At 43.0% G+C, this 15,059-nt stretch overlaps 1 protein-coding gene across 1 annotated transcript in view; it reads left to right on the top strand.

The window, feature by feature from the left end:
• Window positions 1-13,084, top strand: part of LOC132382363 (solute carrier organic anion transporter family member 3A1-like) — a 222,070-nt gene extending 208,986 nt beyond the window's left edge. Inside the window, exons 9-10 of the mRNA XM_059952482.1 lie at window positions 312-376; window positions 11,992-13,084. Of these exons, the coding sequence (XP_059808465.1) occupies window positions 312-376; window positions 11,992-12,377 (451 nt within the window). The 3' untranslated portion in view covers window positions 12,378-13,084. The remainder of the gene's footprint in view (window positions 1-311; window positions 377-11,991) is intronic.
• Window positions 13,085-15,059: the final 1,975 nt, after the last annotated feature.

Below are 15,059 nucleotides of genomic sequence, written 5' to 3'. Positions count from 1 at the left end.
CTTGAATTCATTACCGGCTGCTCACATGTGCATCTAAATCATTCATTTTGTGTAGAATCGCAGTGACAAAAGGTTTCAAAATATCTGACATATCATAGCTGGAAATTAATGACTTAGAATGTAGCAAACATCCATTCGGAACCTTTGCTTTCATTATTTTATTCCCTTTGGCTTTGGGTCATTTGTTGAAGTGGTTTGTAATTTGCTGAAGAATTAATAACAATTGATATAACAGTTCTGGATAAATTGAATGGTGAGCACATTAATTAACTTCCTCTCAGTCACCCACTGTATTTCCTGTCTCCATGCAGGGCAGTTAATCCAGAGCTCAAGTCGTATGCATTGGGAGTCCTGTTCTTGCTCTTGCGACTACTCGGTGAGTTCCCTGCATATCTGCACCTTTTTCTCACAGGGCCAAACATTGAGCAAGAGAGCATCGGACCGGGGTGCGAAAAGCATGGGCAAGGATGGCGTAAAACAAGAGCTAAAGATTAGCTTTATCATGAGTGTATCGAAACACATGGTGAAATGTGTCACGTGCATCAGATCAAACCAGCAGGGTTTGTGCTGGGCAGCCCACAAGTGCCCCCATGCTTCTGGTGCCAACATTGCATGCCCACAAGTCACTAATCCTAACTAAACATCTTGGAATGTGAGTGGAAACCAGGACACTCAGAGGAAACCAATGCGGCCACGGGGAGAGTGTATAGACTCCTGACAGATAGCAGCAGGAAATTAACCCCAATTTCACAGCTGGCACTGCAAAGCAATTGTGCTAACCATTACACTACAGTGTTAAATTATGCTGGTTTACTACAATCCAGATTGAAGATAAAGCTAACATGGGCCAATGGTTTGGGACTTTATAAAGTCAATAAGTAAAGAGTTAGATATGATTTTAGCAGAATGATTAAAAGGTCGTTCAAGGACACATCGAAGGAAAGGAGGCAAACTGACAATGACCATGAACACAGATGTAACAAGAGAGGGAATTGAGACTTCAGCTTAGAGGCAAAAAGCATTTGGCATATTTGGGCTGACAAATAAATAGTATTAAACATGGGGCAGAAGTGGGTTTATTTAGTGTGGAATTGCTCAATGGAAAAAAAAGTATGTTCAAAATTCAAAGATGTATGCGCATAATCTGGTTGCTCTGTTTCCTACATTATATCAGTGAATACGTCAAGGTATTTAATTGGCTACAAAGTTTAAAGTACAGTACATTTATTATTGAAGTACATACTGTATATTTCACCATATACAACCCTGAGATTCATTTTCTTGTAGGCATACTCAATAAATCCATAATGGAATCAATGAAAGACCGCACCAACTTGGGCATTCATCCAGTGTGCAAAAGACAACAAACTGTGCAAATACAAAAAGAAAGAAAGAATAGTATTAAATAAATAAATAATAAATATTGAGAACATGAGATGACATCCTTGGAAGTGAGTCCATAGGTTGTGGGAATGATCTATCTTGGCTGACATGAAACAGAACTTTTAAGAAGCATTCCATTTGAGAAGTTACTCAAAACGTAAAAAGAAATCTGTGAGGTTGGTACACATTCATCCATGGTAAAAGCACCAGAGAAAAGCAATCTCTGGTTCCTGCTGATCCATGAGTTCAGTGTTGCTCTACAAAACATAATTTTATAGATTCAGTATTCTGGAGGAACTGAGCAGGTCAGGCAGCATCTATGGAGTTCTGATGAAGGGTCATGGAGTAAAACATTGACTGTTTATTCCCCTGCGTAGATACTGCCTGATCTGCTGAGTTTCTCCAGGATTGTGTGTGATGCTCTGAATTTCCATTATCTGCAGAATCTCTTGTGTTTTTAAAAGTTTAAACTCCGCACCGAATTCTTGAGGACATAACCTAGACTAGTGCTTATGTGAGGTATTGATGGGTCTCTGTGATGAAGCAGAGCCTGATTTTTAACCTTCATATGAGTGTAATTAAAATACCATGGCACTATCCTGAGGAAAGCCAGAGATTTTAGTTAACTGTCCATCAATGACACAGTCAATACTAGGAGTGGTCATTTGACTGGACTGTACACGTATCTATACAGAAAGATTCCTATAAAGGAAAACCTAGGTTAGGTTTAGAGAAATTACACTTTTTGGTTCAATTATTATAAGACAATAAGACATAGGACCATTTGGCCCATCGAGTCTTCTCCACCATTCCATCATGTCTGATCCTTTTCTCCTCCTCCTCAGCCCCAGTCTCTGGCATTCTCCCTATAACCTTTGATGGCCAATCAAGAACCTATCAATTTCTGCCTTAAATACACCCAACAACCTGGCCTCCACAGCAGCCTGGAGTAACAAATTCCATAAATTCACCACTCTCATGTTAAAGAAATTTCTCAGCACCTTCTGTTTTAAATGGACACCACTCTATCCTGAGTCTGTGCCCTCTTGTCCTAGACTCCCCCACCAAGGGAAGCATTCTTTCCACATCTACTATGTCTAGGCCCTTCAGCATTTGAAAGGTTTCAATGAGATCCCCCCTCATCCCACTAAATTCCAGCGAGTATAGGCCCTGGGCCATTAAATGTTCCTCATATGATACCACTTTCATTCCTGGAATCATCCTTGTGAACCTCCTCTGAACCCTCTCCAATGCCAACACATCTTTTCTTAGATAAGGAGCCAAAAACTGTTCACAATACCCTACTCAAGGTGAGGCCTCACCAGTGCCTTATAAAGCCTCAGCATCACATCCCTGCTCTTACACTCTAGACCTCTTGAAATATATGCTGAAGTTGCATTTGCCTTCCTCACCACCAACTCAACTGGCAAGTTAACCTTTAGGGTGTTCTGCACAAGGTCTCCGAAGTCCCTTTGCATTTCAGGTTTTTAGATTTTCTCCCCATTTAGATAATAGTCTGCTCATTTATTTCTTCTACCAAAGTGCATGACCATGCATTTTCCAACCTTGTATTTCATTTGCCACTTCCTTGCCCATTCTTGTAATCTGTCTAAGTCTTTCTGCATCCTTCCTGTTTCCTCAACACTACCTATCCCTCCACCAATCTTCATATCATATACAAACTTGGAATCAAGGCCATCTATTCCATCATCTAAGTTATTGATAAACAGCAACCCCTACAGAACACCAATAGTCACTGACAGCAAACCAGAAACAGATTTTTTTAATTCTCACTCATTGCCTCCTACCAATCAGCTAATGCTCTAACCATGTCAGTATCTTTCCTGTTATACCATGGGCTCTTAACTTGGTAAGCAGCCCCATGTGTGGCACCTTGTCAAAAGCCTTCTGAAAGTCCAAATATACAACATCCACTGCATCCCCTTTATCCTACTTGTAATCTCCTCGAAGAATTCCAAAGGTTTCTTCAGGCAAGATTTTCCCTTGAAGAAACCATGCTGACTTTGTCCTATCTTGCCCTGTGTCACCAAGTACTCCATAACCTCATCTTTAGCAATTGATTCCAACATCTTCCCAACCACTGAGGTCAGGCCAACTGGTCTACAATTTCCTTTCTTAAAGAATGGAGTGACATTTGCAATTTTCCAATCCTCCAGAACCACGCAAATGTCCAATGATTCTTGAAAGATCATTTCTAGTGCCTCCACAATCTCTACCGCTACCTCTTTCAGAACCCTAGGGTGCAGTTCATCTAGTCCAGATGACTTATGTACCCTTAGGTCTTTCAGCTTTTTGAGCACTTTCTCTCTTGTAATAGTAACTGCACTCACTTCTAATGCCTCTCACCCTTCAATACTTGGCATACTGCTCATATCTTCCACAGCGAAGACTGATGCAAAATACTCATTTAGTTCATCTGCCATCTCCTTATCCCCCATTATTATTTCTCAGTCCTCATTTTCTAGCAGTCCTCTATCCACTCTCATCTCTCTTTTATTTTTTATATACTTTATCGACCTTGATATTGTTTGGTAGCTTTCTTTCATATTTCATCTTTTCCCTCCTAATAATTCTTTCAGTTGCTCTCTGTAGGTTTTTAAAAACTTCCCAATCCTCTATCTTTCTGATAAGTTTTGCTTTGTTGTACATCCTCTCTCTTGGTTTTACATTAGCTTTGTCTTCTCTTGTCAGCTACGATTGTACTATTTTGTCATTTGAGTATTTCTCTGGTTTTGGAATACAGCTATCCTGACTCTTCCTAAAGTTTCCCAGAAACTTGTGCTGTTCTGCTGTCATCCCTGCCAGCATCTCCTTACAACTTACTTTGGCCAAATCCTCTCTCATACCACTGTAATTTCTTTTACTCCACTGAAATACTGCTATGTCAAAATTTACTTTCTCCCTATCAAATTTCAAGTTGAACCCAATCATATTGGGATCACTGACTCCAAAGGGTTCCTTTACCTTAAGCTCCGCAATTGCCTCCAGTTCATTACGTAACACCCAGTCCAGTATAGCTGATCCCCTAGTGGGCTCAACAACAAACCAAACCAAAAAGCCATCTCATAGGCATTCAACAAATTCACTCGCTTGGGATCCATTACCAACCTCATTTTCCCAATATACCTGCATGTTAAAATCTCCCATGAATATCATAACATTGCCCCTTTGACACAGCTTTTCTATTTCCCATTGTAATCTGTAGTTCACATCCCAACTACTGTTTGGAGGCCTGTATATAACTACCATCAGGGTCCTTTTACACGCAGTTTCTTAACTCAACCCATAAGGATGCAACATCTTCCGATCCTATGTCACATCTTTCTGATGACTTGATGCCATTTTTTTACCAGCAGAGCCTTGCCACCCCATTTGGCTGCTTTCCTATCCCTCCAGTACGTGTAACCTTGGACATTCAACTCCCAACTATAACCATCCTTCAGCCACGATTCAGTGATGGCCACAGCATCATACCTGACGATCTATAAAAGTGCAACAAGATCATCCACCATATTTCTTACACTCCATGCACTGAGATATAACACGGAGTGCTGTATTTTCTACCCTTTTTGATTCTACATCCCTAATGCACTGATACTCACCCTGCTGGCTGCAATTTTGTCCTATCATCTGCCTGTCTTTCCTGACAGTCGGATTGCATGCTATCTTTGCTTTTTTACCATCCATCCTATCCTGAGTCCCTTCATTTCGGTTCCCATCCCCCTGCCAAATTAGTTTGAACCCTCCCCAAAGGTTCTAACAAAGGTGCCTGCGAGAATATTGGTCCCCTTGGGTTCAGGTACTACTGTTTCCTTTTGTACATTTCAAACTTCCCCCAGTAGAGATGCCAATGATCCAAGGGTGGGATATTTACCAATGGCGCTCCTTCATCTCAGTGATATTAATTGTACCACATTATAAAGGTTAAGTTGGTGCGTGGCCTAGTGGGCAAGGTATCAGACTAGTAACCTGAAGGTAACTGGTTCGAGTCTCAGCTGAGGCAGCGTGTTTGTATCCTTGAGCAAGGCACTTAACAACACATTGCTCTGAGATGTCACTGGTGCCAAGCTGCATGGGTCCTAGTGCCCTTCCCTTGGACAACATCGGTGGCGTGGAGAGGGGAAGGCCTGCAGCTTGGGCAACTGCCAGTCTCCCATACAACCCTGCCCAGGCCTGCGCCCTGGAAACTCCAGGCGCAGATCCATGGTCTCTTGAGACCGATGGATGCCACCACCATAAAGGTTAAAGAGCTGATTGAAAGCAATTACTTGCATAAAGCTGGTGGCTTCCGTTTGCTTAAAGGATTCTTCAATATATATTATGCCCCTACGGTATTGATTAATAATTCTTAAGTTATTTACTTCATTGTAAAAGTCATGAAAGAAACTACTTACCGTTTCAGAATTCCTGGTTGCATAGTTTGGAATGCTGGGCAATGTTTATGGATATGTTTCCTTTATTTTATTTATTTATTGAGATACAGCATGTAACAGGCCCTTCCGGCCCTTCGAGCTGCACCACCCAGCAACCCCTGATTAAAGCCGAGCCTAATCACGGGACAATTTACAACAACCAACTAATCTACTAACCCCTACGTCTCTGGATTGTTGGAGGAAACTGGAGCACCGACAAACCCATGCGGTCACGGGGAGAACGTACAAACTCCTTACAGGCAGCAGCGGGAATTGAACCCTGGTCGTCGGTACTGTAAAGAGTTGTGCTAACCACTAAGCTTCCATGTGCGCCCCTTATTTTGCAGAAGGACCAAAATTCAGCATTGTTTAATCTATCTGATTCTGAAGAGATCTCTCACCTCCCATATTTAAATCTTTTTTCACTTTTCCCTTATGTAAAGCATGACATTCAGTGGAGACCTCTGGAAAAATTACATTTTTTGGTCATGGAGTCACATAACACAGAAACAGGCCCTTCAGCCCATCAAGTCTGTGCCAACAATCACTACCTATCTATGTACACCAATCCGACAAATCAAATGGTTCCGATTATTATCAGAGAAAGTATACAGTATACAACCTGAAATACTTATCTTCGCAGACATCACAAAAAACAGAAGAGCCCCAAAAGAATGAGAGAGAGAAAGACATTAGCACTCCAAAGCCCCCTCCCCTCTCTCCCACGCAAGCATCAATGCATTAACCCCTCCCTCCCCCCACCGCCCGTTTCAGCAAAAAGTCTCAGCACCTGAAGGGAGGCCATGATCTGCAGTCAGCAAAAGCTATTGTTTACCCAACAGTTCGACTTGCCACAGGTTCTCTCTCACACAAACAAGACACAGAGAGGCATCACCTATTTTCGCAGTGAGAGAGGAGACTGGCAGTCGCTGTTACATATTACGGTCTGCTGTGTCGCTTTTCCATACATCCGCTACAGCAAAATCCTGATATTCCATCTCCCTCAACATCTCAGTCAGCTACACTGACCTGATCCCAATTTCTGTTTAGTATCCACAGATTCCCTTCAAACCCTCTCCACCACTAGATTCTACCATTCAGTAACATACATTTATTTATTTATTGGGATACAGCGTGGAATAGGCCCCACCGGCCCTTTGAGCAACACCACCCAGCAACCGCCCCAATTTAATCCTCGCCTAATCACAGGGCAATTTACAATGACCAATTAACCTACCAACCGGTATGTCTGTGGGAGAAAACCAGACCACGCGGAAGAAAAAACGTACAATCTCCTTACAGGCAGCGGTGGGAATTGAACCCGGGCCACCTGTACTGTAAAGTGTTGGGCTAACCACTACACTACCATGCTTCCATGCTCAGGCAATTCATGATGGACTATCAGCCTAACACTCTGCACATCCTTGAGATGTGGGAGGAAACATATAGGAGCAAAGAGGTCCTTCTGCAAATGTACCGGGCCCTGGTGAGACCACAACTGGAGTATTGGGTTCAGTTTTGGTCTCCAAATTTGAGGAAGGATGTTCTTGCTATTGAGGGAGTGCAGCGTAGGTTCACGAGGTTGATTCCCAGGATGGTGGGACTGTCATATGTTGAGAGATTGGAGCGACTGGGCTTGTATACACTTGAATTTAGAAGGATGAGATGAGATCTGATTGAAACATATAAGATTATTAAGGGATTTGACATGCTAGAGGCAGGAAACATGTTCCCGATGTTGGGGGAGTCCAGAACCAGAGGCCACAGTTTAAGAAAAACTTTTTCACCCAGAGAGTTGTGGAACTATGGAATGCTCTGCCTCAGAAGGCAGTGGAACCCAAGTCTCTGGTTGCTTTCAAGGAAGAGTTAGATAGAGCTCTTAAAGATCGCGGAGTCAAGGGATATGGGGAGAGGGCAGGAATGGGTTACTGATTGTGGATGATCAGCCATGATCACATTGAATGGTGGTGCCGGCTTGAAGGGCCGAAAGGCCTACTCCTGCACCTACTGTCTATTGAAACTGGAACACTCAGTCATTCCGCACAGATAACTGAAAGTCGGAATTGGGCCCCAGGTTGTTGGAGTCAGGAGGTAGCAACACTGTTGGATGAAACGTCATGCCTTCCGTGGCTGAGCTCAAGTCTATTCTGTACCATTAACCCTGAAATTCTCTGAGTAAAATGCACAATTTATCTCTCATCAACCTCAGCAAAGTGGGGAGGGGTTCCTTTCAAATAAACAGCTTCAAGGAATCCTCATTTCACACAGGACTGTATCATTGAATACTTCGGTGTGAGAATAGGAGAATTTAACTGAAAGATTTTTCCTATCCTTTCCCAGAACCCCCCCCCCCCACACACACACAGGTGCTCCTGACAAGAGTGGGAGCATTGACAGGTACAGTGCCTGGTGTTGAAATAAACTGTAGAGGCGTTTCTATCAATGTGGTCAAGAATAGCAAACACGACACAAACTAATTGCCATGTTCTTTCATTAATATTGTCAGGCCTACTTTTGAAAGTCTGGTCTCAGTGTAATTAAACCTTTCACAAGTCATCACGTTGGCCTTCAAATAAATAATATTCCCCAGATGGTGACCGCTCTATCTCGCTGATTCCTTTTCATCTAAGAGAAGGCACACAGCTGCCTGTTTGTTGTGACTCAGAGTACAGTTCTTCGCTGTTTCATTTGATCATATTGGGATGTTACAAAGCCTTCCCGTGAAGCAGTCACTATTATTTGCATTTCTAAGAATTGACAATGGTGACACACACACACACAAAGTGCTGGAGGAACTCAGCAGGGCCAGCGTCTATGGAAAGGTATAAACAGTCAGTGTTTTGGACCGAGTCGAAGTGTGTACCTCAGAACATCAAAGCGTACAGTGAAATGGGTGATTTTGCATCAACGACTGGCACAGTCCAAAGATTGTGCCAGGAGGAGCCCACAAGTGCTGCCCCACCTTTGGTGCCAACATAGCAATCCCACAACTCATTAACCCAAACCCTAACTCCTACATCTTTGGAACGTGGGAGGTAATCAGCGTAGCTGAGGGAATCCCATGGGAAGAACATACAAAGAGTGGTGGGAATTGAACCCCCAGTCGGAGATTGCAAGTGCTGTAAAGCAATTGTCCTAACTGCTACACTACCTTGCCATTCCAAATGGGAGTTTGCCCAAGCATGTGAGTATGTTGGGACAAACTCTGTACAATCTAATGCCTGCTTGAAATGCTACTTTGCAGCACACACGCAGGGGCCACTTTATTAGGTACACCTGCACCCCTGCTCATTAATGCAAATATCTAATCATGTGATGACAGCAACTCAAAGCATTCAAACATGCAGGCATGATCAAGAGGTTCAGCTGTTGTTCAGAACAAACATCAGAATGCGGAAGAAATGTGATCTAATCGACTTCAATAGTCGGTTTGAGTGTCTCAAAAACTGCTGAACTCCTGGGATTTTCACTCACAGCAGTCTCCAGCTTACAGAGAATCATGAGAGAAGCAGTGAACAGCAGTGGGTGAAACCCCCTTGTTAATTAGAGAAGTCGGAGGAGAATGGCTCTGACAGGAAGGTGACAATAACTCAAATAAGCATGTGTTACAACAGTGATGTGCAGAAGAGCATCTCTGAATGCACAGTACAGTGAAACTTGTGGTGGATAGCCATGAAGATACACTCAGTGGCCACTTTTCTAGATACAGGAGGCTCCTAATATAGTGGCCTCTGAGTGTATAAAACTATGAAATGATGGGGATTTCAATCTACACAACAGATTGATTCCACCCCAATCATTCAACTGTCCCTCTCATGTTTCAACTAGTAAATACACTACAATAGGAGGATAAAGAAAGAGTTAAGTTACTAAAGGCACCTTAATTCACCTCACTGCCCCTTGTTCAGAAGATATTGTCCAGAAATTCATCCCCATTCTTACATGCAAAGAGCCCAACTTCAAAAATATATACAGAAAATGCTGGAAATACTCAGAAAGTCAGGCAGTATCTGTAGAAGAAGAATGTTCCTGGTCAAAGGCCCTTTTTTCAACAGGGGAAGAGTGAAAATAAGTTAGTTTTAAGTTACAGAGAGGGTGGGAGCTGTGATCATCAATGAAGTCATTGAAACTTTCAATGCAGTCATGGGACCTTACCAGCCAACTTCAAATTGGTTGCCAAAGTACATATATATTACCATTTCCTACCTTGAGAGATATTTCCTTCCAGGCATTTACTGGAAATGAATCAATACAACAGAATTTTATGAAAAACTACATAAAACAACAAAGACTGACAATCAATGCGCAAGAAAACAAGCTACGTAAATTAAAATAATACTGAGGCATGGGTTGCAAAAAGCCCTTGAATGTGAGTTAGTAGGCTATAGAATCAGTTCAAAGGTCTAATGAGTGAAGTTACCATGCTAGTTCAGGAATCTGATGGTTATAGGGGTAATGATTGTTGCTGAACCTGGTGTGTGGGACCTGAGGCTTCCGTTCGTCCTTCCTGAAGGCAGCGGTGATAAGAGATCGTGGTTTGGATGGTGGGGGTCCTTGATGATGGATGCTGCTTTCTTGTGGCAGCCCTCCTGTGCCTGCCAACCGCAATATTAATCTACGCTATCCCATTTCCCACCTCAGACGCATATGCCTCTACTCTGTTCCTATTCAAGCACTTGATCAAGGGCCTTTTATATGTTGTATTAATATTTGCCTCCACTATCTGTTCTGACAGCTTGTTCGAAACATTCGTCACCTTCTGTGTGGATAAACTTAACCCTCAGACCTGTAAATTTCTCCCCTGTCAACTTTATCCTCTGTCCTGTTCTAACTCCACACCCTTCGGAAAAAGTCACCCTTCGATCTCCTATATTCCAGTAAGAATATACCCAGCCTACACAATATTTCCTTGTAACTACAACCCTCCATTCCAGGCAGTGTCCTGATGAACATCATCTGCACACCCTCAATTGCCAACATATCCTTCCTGTACTGAAGCCACAGATCTGTACTCAGTACAGCCTTAGCAATGTTTCCTTCAGCTGCGACACAATGTTCTAGCCCTTACACTCAATACCACAGCCTATCTAGACAAGCACACTAAATGTCTTTTTCACTAATTGGGTCGCTCAGATATCATTGATTAAGGCATTGGTCATTCAAGCAGAAGGGGCTGATGGGACAGCAGGAATTGTTGGGGTTGCTATGGTGATGAACTTTGATGGCACCATTTAGATGATAGATTAACGAGGAAAATTAGAGCAAGGAAAGATTGACCCATGAGAAATGCCCAGGTTAGGCAGTATTATTGAAGGCAGAATGAAAGACTGTAGAAGCATACAGTGCACAAGCAGGCCCTTCAGCCCACCTGGTCCTTGCTGATCAAGTTTCACAAACTACAGCAGAACTGGCTGGTTCTGGTAGAGAGAAGGAAAATTGCCCAACGTTAACTAATTCTGCTTGAGTCACTCGGCCTGTAGCTGGTCATTCATTTAATTTAGAGGTACAGCATGGAAACAGGCCCTCTTGGCCCATGAGCCCTTGCCACCAAATTACACCTATGTGACCAATTCGCTTATTTACCCTTACGTCTTTGGAATGCGGGAGGAAACCTATGTAGTCAGGGGAGGAACATGCAAACTCCTCACAGACAGCGGTGGAATTGAAGTCGGGTCGCTAGCACTGTAAAAGCGTTACGCTACCATGAAGGTAAAGTGCCGTTCCTCTGCTTAAGTTGCTGCAGGTACAGTGGTCAGAATGGAAGCAGGATGGAGAAGTGAGACGTTCCGCAAACTAGGTCAGCAGCTTCAGTGGAGTGCCAAACGATTTATCTGTTTGGCCACTTCAAAGTACAAAGTAAATTTAATATCAAAAAGTACATATATGTCGCCATATACAAAGATGAGACTCATTTTCTTGCAGGCAGTCACAGTAAGTACAAGAAACACAAAAGAATCAATGCACCTAACAGGACAAACAACCAAAGCGCATAAAAAAACAGAACTGTGCAAATACAAAAACAAAAGAAAGAAATGGTGATAAATCAATAAGCAATAAATATTGAGAACATGAGATGAAAGTGAGTCCAGAGTTTGTGGGAACAGTTCAGTGGAGGGGTGAGTGAAGTTATCCCCAGTGGTTCCCTCTCATGCAAAGCCTTGTTTGCTCTCCACAGGTTTCATTCCTCCTCCTCTCATCTTTGGCGCCGGGATTGACTCAACGTGCTTATTCTGGACCACGATCTGCGGGGAGCTGGGCGCGTGTATGCTGTACGATAACGTGGTTTATCGCTACCTCTACATCAGCATCGCCATCACCCTGAAGACACTTGCCTTCATCCTTTACACGACGACCTGGCACTGTTTGAGGAGGAACACCAGCAAGTATATCAGAGATGACGAGGGCAACCTCCAGCCGCTGACGGCCAGTGACCTCTTTGCATCAACCTTAGCGCTGGACACAGCAAGGAGGGACTCTAGTCACCAGCAATCACAAAAGACCAAATTTATCTACAACCTTGAGGACCACGAGTGGTGCGAAAATATGGAGTCTGTCCTATAAAAGGACATTTGGTTTTGTACTTTTTTTAGAATTAAGACGTAATGGTGCCCAGACTTTAGAACAAAAACAAGATTTTTCTTCAAAGTTTTTGTTTTGCAAGACAAGTGCAGGGGCTAAACTGGATTGTGAACTGTTGAAAACATTGTTATATTTGCAAGTAAAGGACTTAATCACATTTTGACAAGGGCCAAGATTACAACCAATAATCTGTTGGAATGTATTTGCCTGGAATGATGGGATACTCTATATCATAGACTGATGTGGCTCGGGTCTGGTCCTGGGGCCACACTACACCAAGACCTCACCATTTCAATCGTGCTTCTTTTGTCTTTGCCAAGCAGAGTTTCGGCACTTCTGACTGTCTGTAGAGCCAATGGTTCCAACTTAACGCAGGTCCTCTTAATTACAGAACGGGACATTCCAGCCTCCTGCAAGTCTTCCTTCCAGGAGAGGTTTTGGGAAGAACATTGCCTCCCATCTGAATGGCCGGGCTATGAACCCTTTTGGAGCCATGATGAATAACCAGATTCACTGCAGTCCCCAGAGCAGGAGATCCATAGATTATATGTCAGGTCGAGGCTGATGTTACATGCCAGAGATTGGAATGGAACAAACTTTGCAGAATAAAGATCACAGGGCACCTGAGATTCTAACAAAGTCTGTGAACTCTCTGTCCTCTTGTAAATAAATTTGTGGACCTACCTGCATTTGGTAGTAGACAGGAGAAATAATTGGCCTCTTTGATATCACAATTATTTGATTCCAGTTATTAATTACATGAGAGTTTCACGTTGAGACATTACATTTTCCCTCTCGTGCAATTAGTGTCTCTTGCCATCCCAACTCCCCCACAACAATTTAATCCTTCTAAAGTTATGTTTCTTTGTCTTGCCTGGAAGACAATATTTGAGTTTTAGACCACAAGACCCTAAGATATAGGAGCAGAATTAGGCCATTCAGCCCATCAATCCTGCTCCAACATTCCATCATGCTGATTTATTATCCATCCCAACCCTGTTCTCCTGCCTTCTCCCCGTAACCTTTCACGCCCTTACTAATCAAGAACCTATCAACCTCTACTCTAAATATACCCAATGGTATACCCATTGCACAAACGGTCTCCACAGTCATCTGTGGCAATAAATTACACGGATTCATTGGGCAAAAGAAATTTCCCTGCATCTCTTTTCTAAAGGGATGTCCCGCTATTCTGATACTGTGCTCTCTGGTTCTAAACACCCCCTGCTATAGGACACATCCTCTCCACTTCCACTCTATCTGTGCCTTTCAATATTCGATAGTTTCAGTGAGATACCCCCACTCCTACAACTCATCTAAACTCCAGCAAATACAGACACAGAGCCAGTAAATGCTCCTCATATATTTACCCTCTCGTCCTCGGGATCATTCTTGTGAATCTCTTCTGGACTCCCATAGAGCATTTTTGCGAACTATCCCTGGATCTTCCTCAATGCCAGCACATCCTTCCTTAGATAAGGGGCCCAGAACTGCTAGCCATACCCCAAGTGTGTTTTGACCAACAGCTTAGGAAGTCTCAATATTATATTTTTTATTTCATAATAATAGCAAATGGTGAAGCTTGTCACTAAAAATTTCCAGCCGATGCAATCTTTGGTTCCTTCTGTTTGGGTCACCAGAGCCCAGCACACTCAAAAATTAGTGTTGGTCATGAAACCCAAAAGGGCTGAGAACATAGTTAACATCTCATGTCAGTGACTTTTCAGATTTTAAGAAATTGTTTTTGACTTGAAGTGCTAAATCTCTCCCTCTCTCTCCCTCTCTCTTTCTCTCTCTCCCCCTCTCTCCCTCTTCCTCTCCCTCTCCTACCTGAACTGCTGTGTACTTCCAGCATTCTCCAATTATATTTCAGATCTCCACTACTTTGCTATTGTTTTTGTAATCATTTACGTCCAGTATGTGAAAGAATCCCAATCTATTGTTTGCTCCTGTGACCTTTTATATTCTGATTCCACTGAACGTATTCCAGAATCATATTTTGCTGAGTTGACCAGTTGGCCGAGATTTGTTTCCTTTGGTTATTGGTCAATGGATTGTTCAATGATTGATCTTTCTGCTGATGGACATTGTTTCTCACCACTTCGTGAATCAAATCAAATGATTCACCTCCATAGATGCTGCCTGACCCGCTGAGGCCTCCCAGCCTTTTAATTTATTTATTGAGATACTGCATGGAATCGGCCCTTCTGGTCCTTCGAGCTGCGCTGCCCAGCAACCCCCGTTTAACCCTAGCCTAATCGTGGGAGGATTTACAATGAGCAAATAACCTACCAACCACTATATCTTCAGAACGTAGGAGGTAATCAGAGCACCAGGAGGAAACCCACGCGGTCACAGGGAGAACATACAAACTCCTTACAGGCAGCGGCAGGAATTGAACCTGGGTCACTGGTACTGTAAAGCGTTGCACTAACCACTACACTACCATAGTGCTCTGGATTTCCAGCATCTGCAGAATCTCTTGTGATAATTACTCTTTTTACTGATGCCTTTTCACAAGGTTTTAATCATCAGACCCGGTGGAGAATTAGCTTGTCTAACATGGAAGCCATGCTTTCTCCCTGTGAGATTTACCGAATTGTTTCAGGGAACAATGTAACTCAGCAAGAACCAATTCTTTGGGATACATGGGTACATAGTGGA

The sequence above is a fragment of the Hypanus sabinus genome, chromosome 28, assembly GCF_030144855.1.
Source record: "Hypanus sabinus isolate sHypSab1 chromosome 28, sHypSab1.hap1, whole genome shotgun sequence".
In the NCBI taxonomy this organism is placed as follows: domain Eukaryota; kingdom Metazoa; phylum Chordata; class Chondrichthyes; order Myliobatiformes; family Dasyatidae; genus Hypanus; species Hypanus sabinus.
This window is presented reverse-complemented; position numbering and strand designations above follow the sequence as displayed.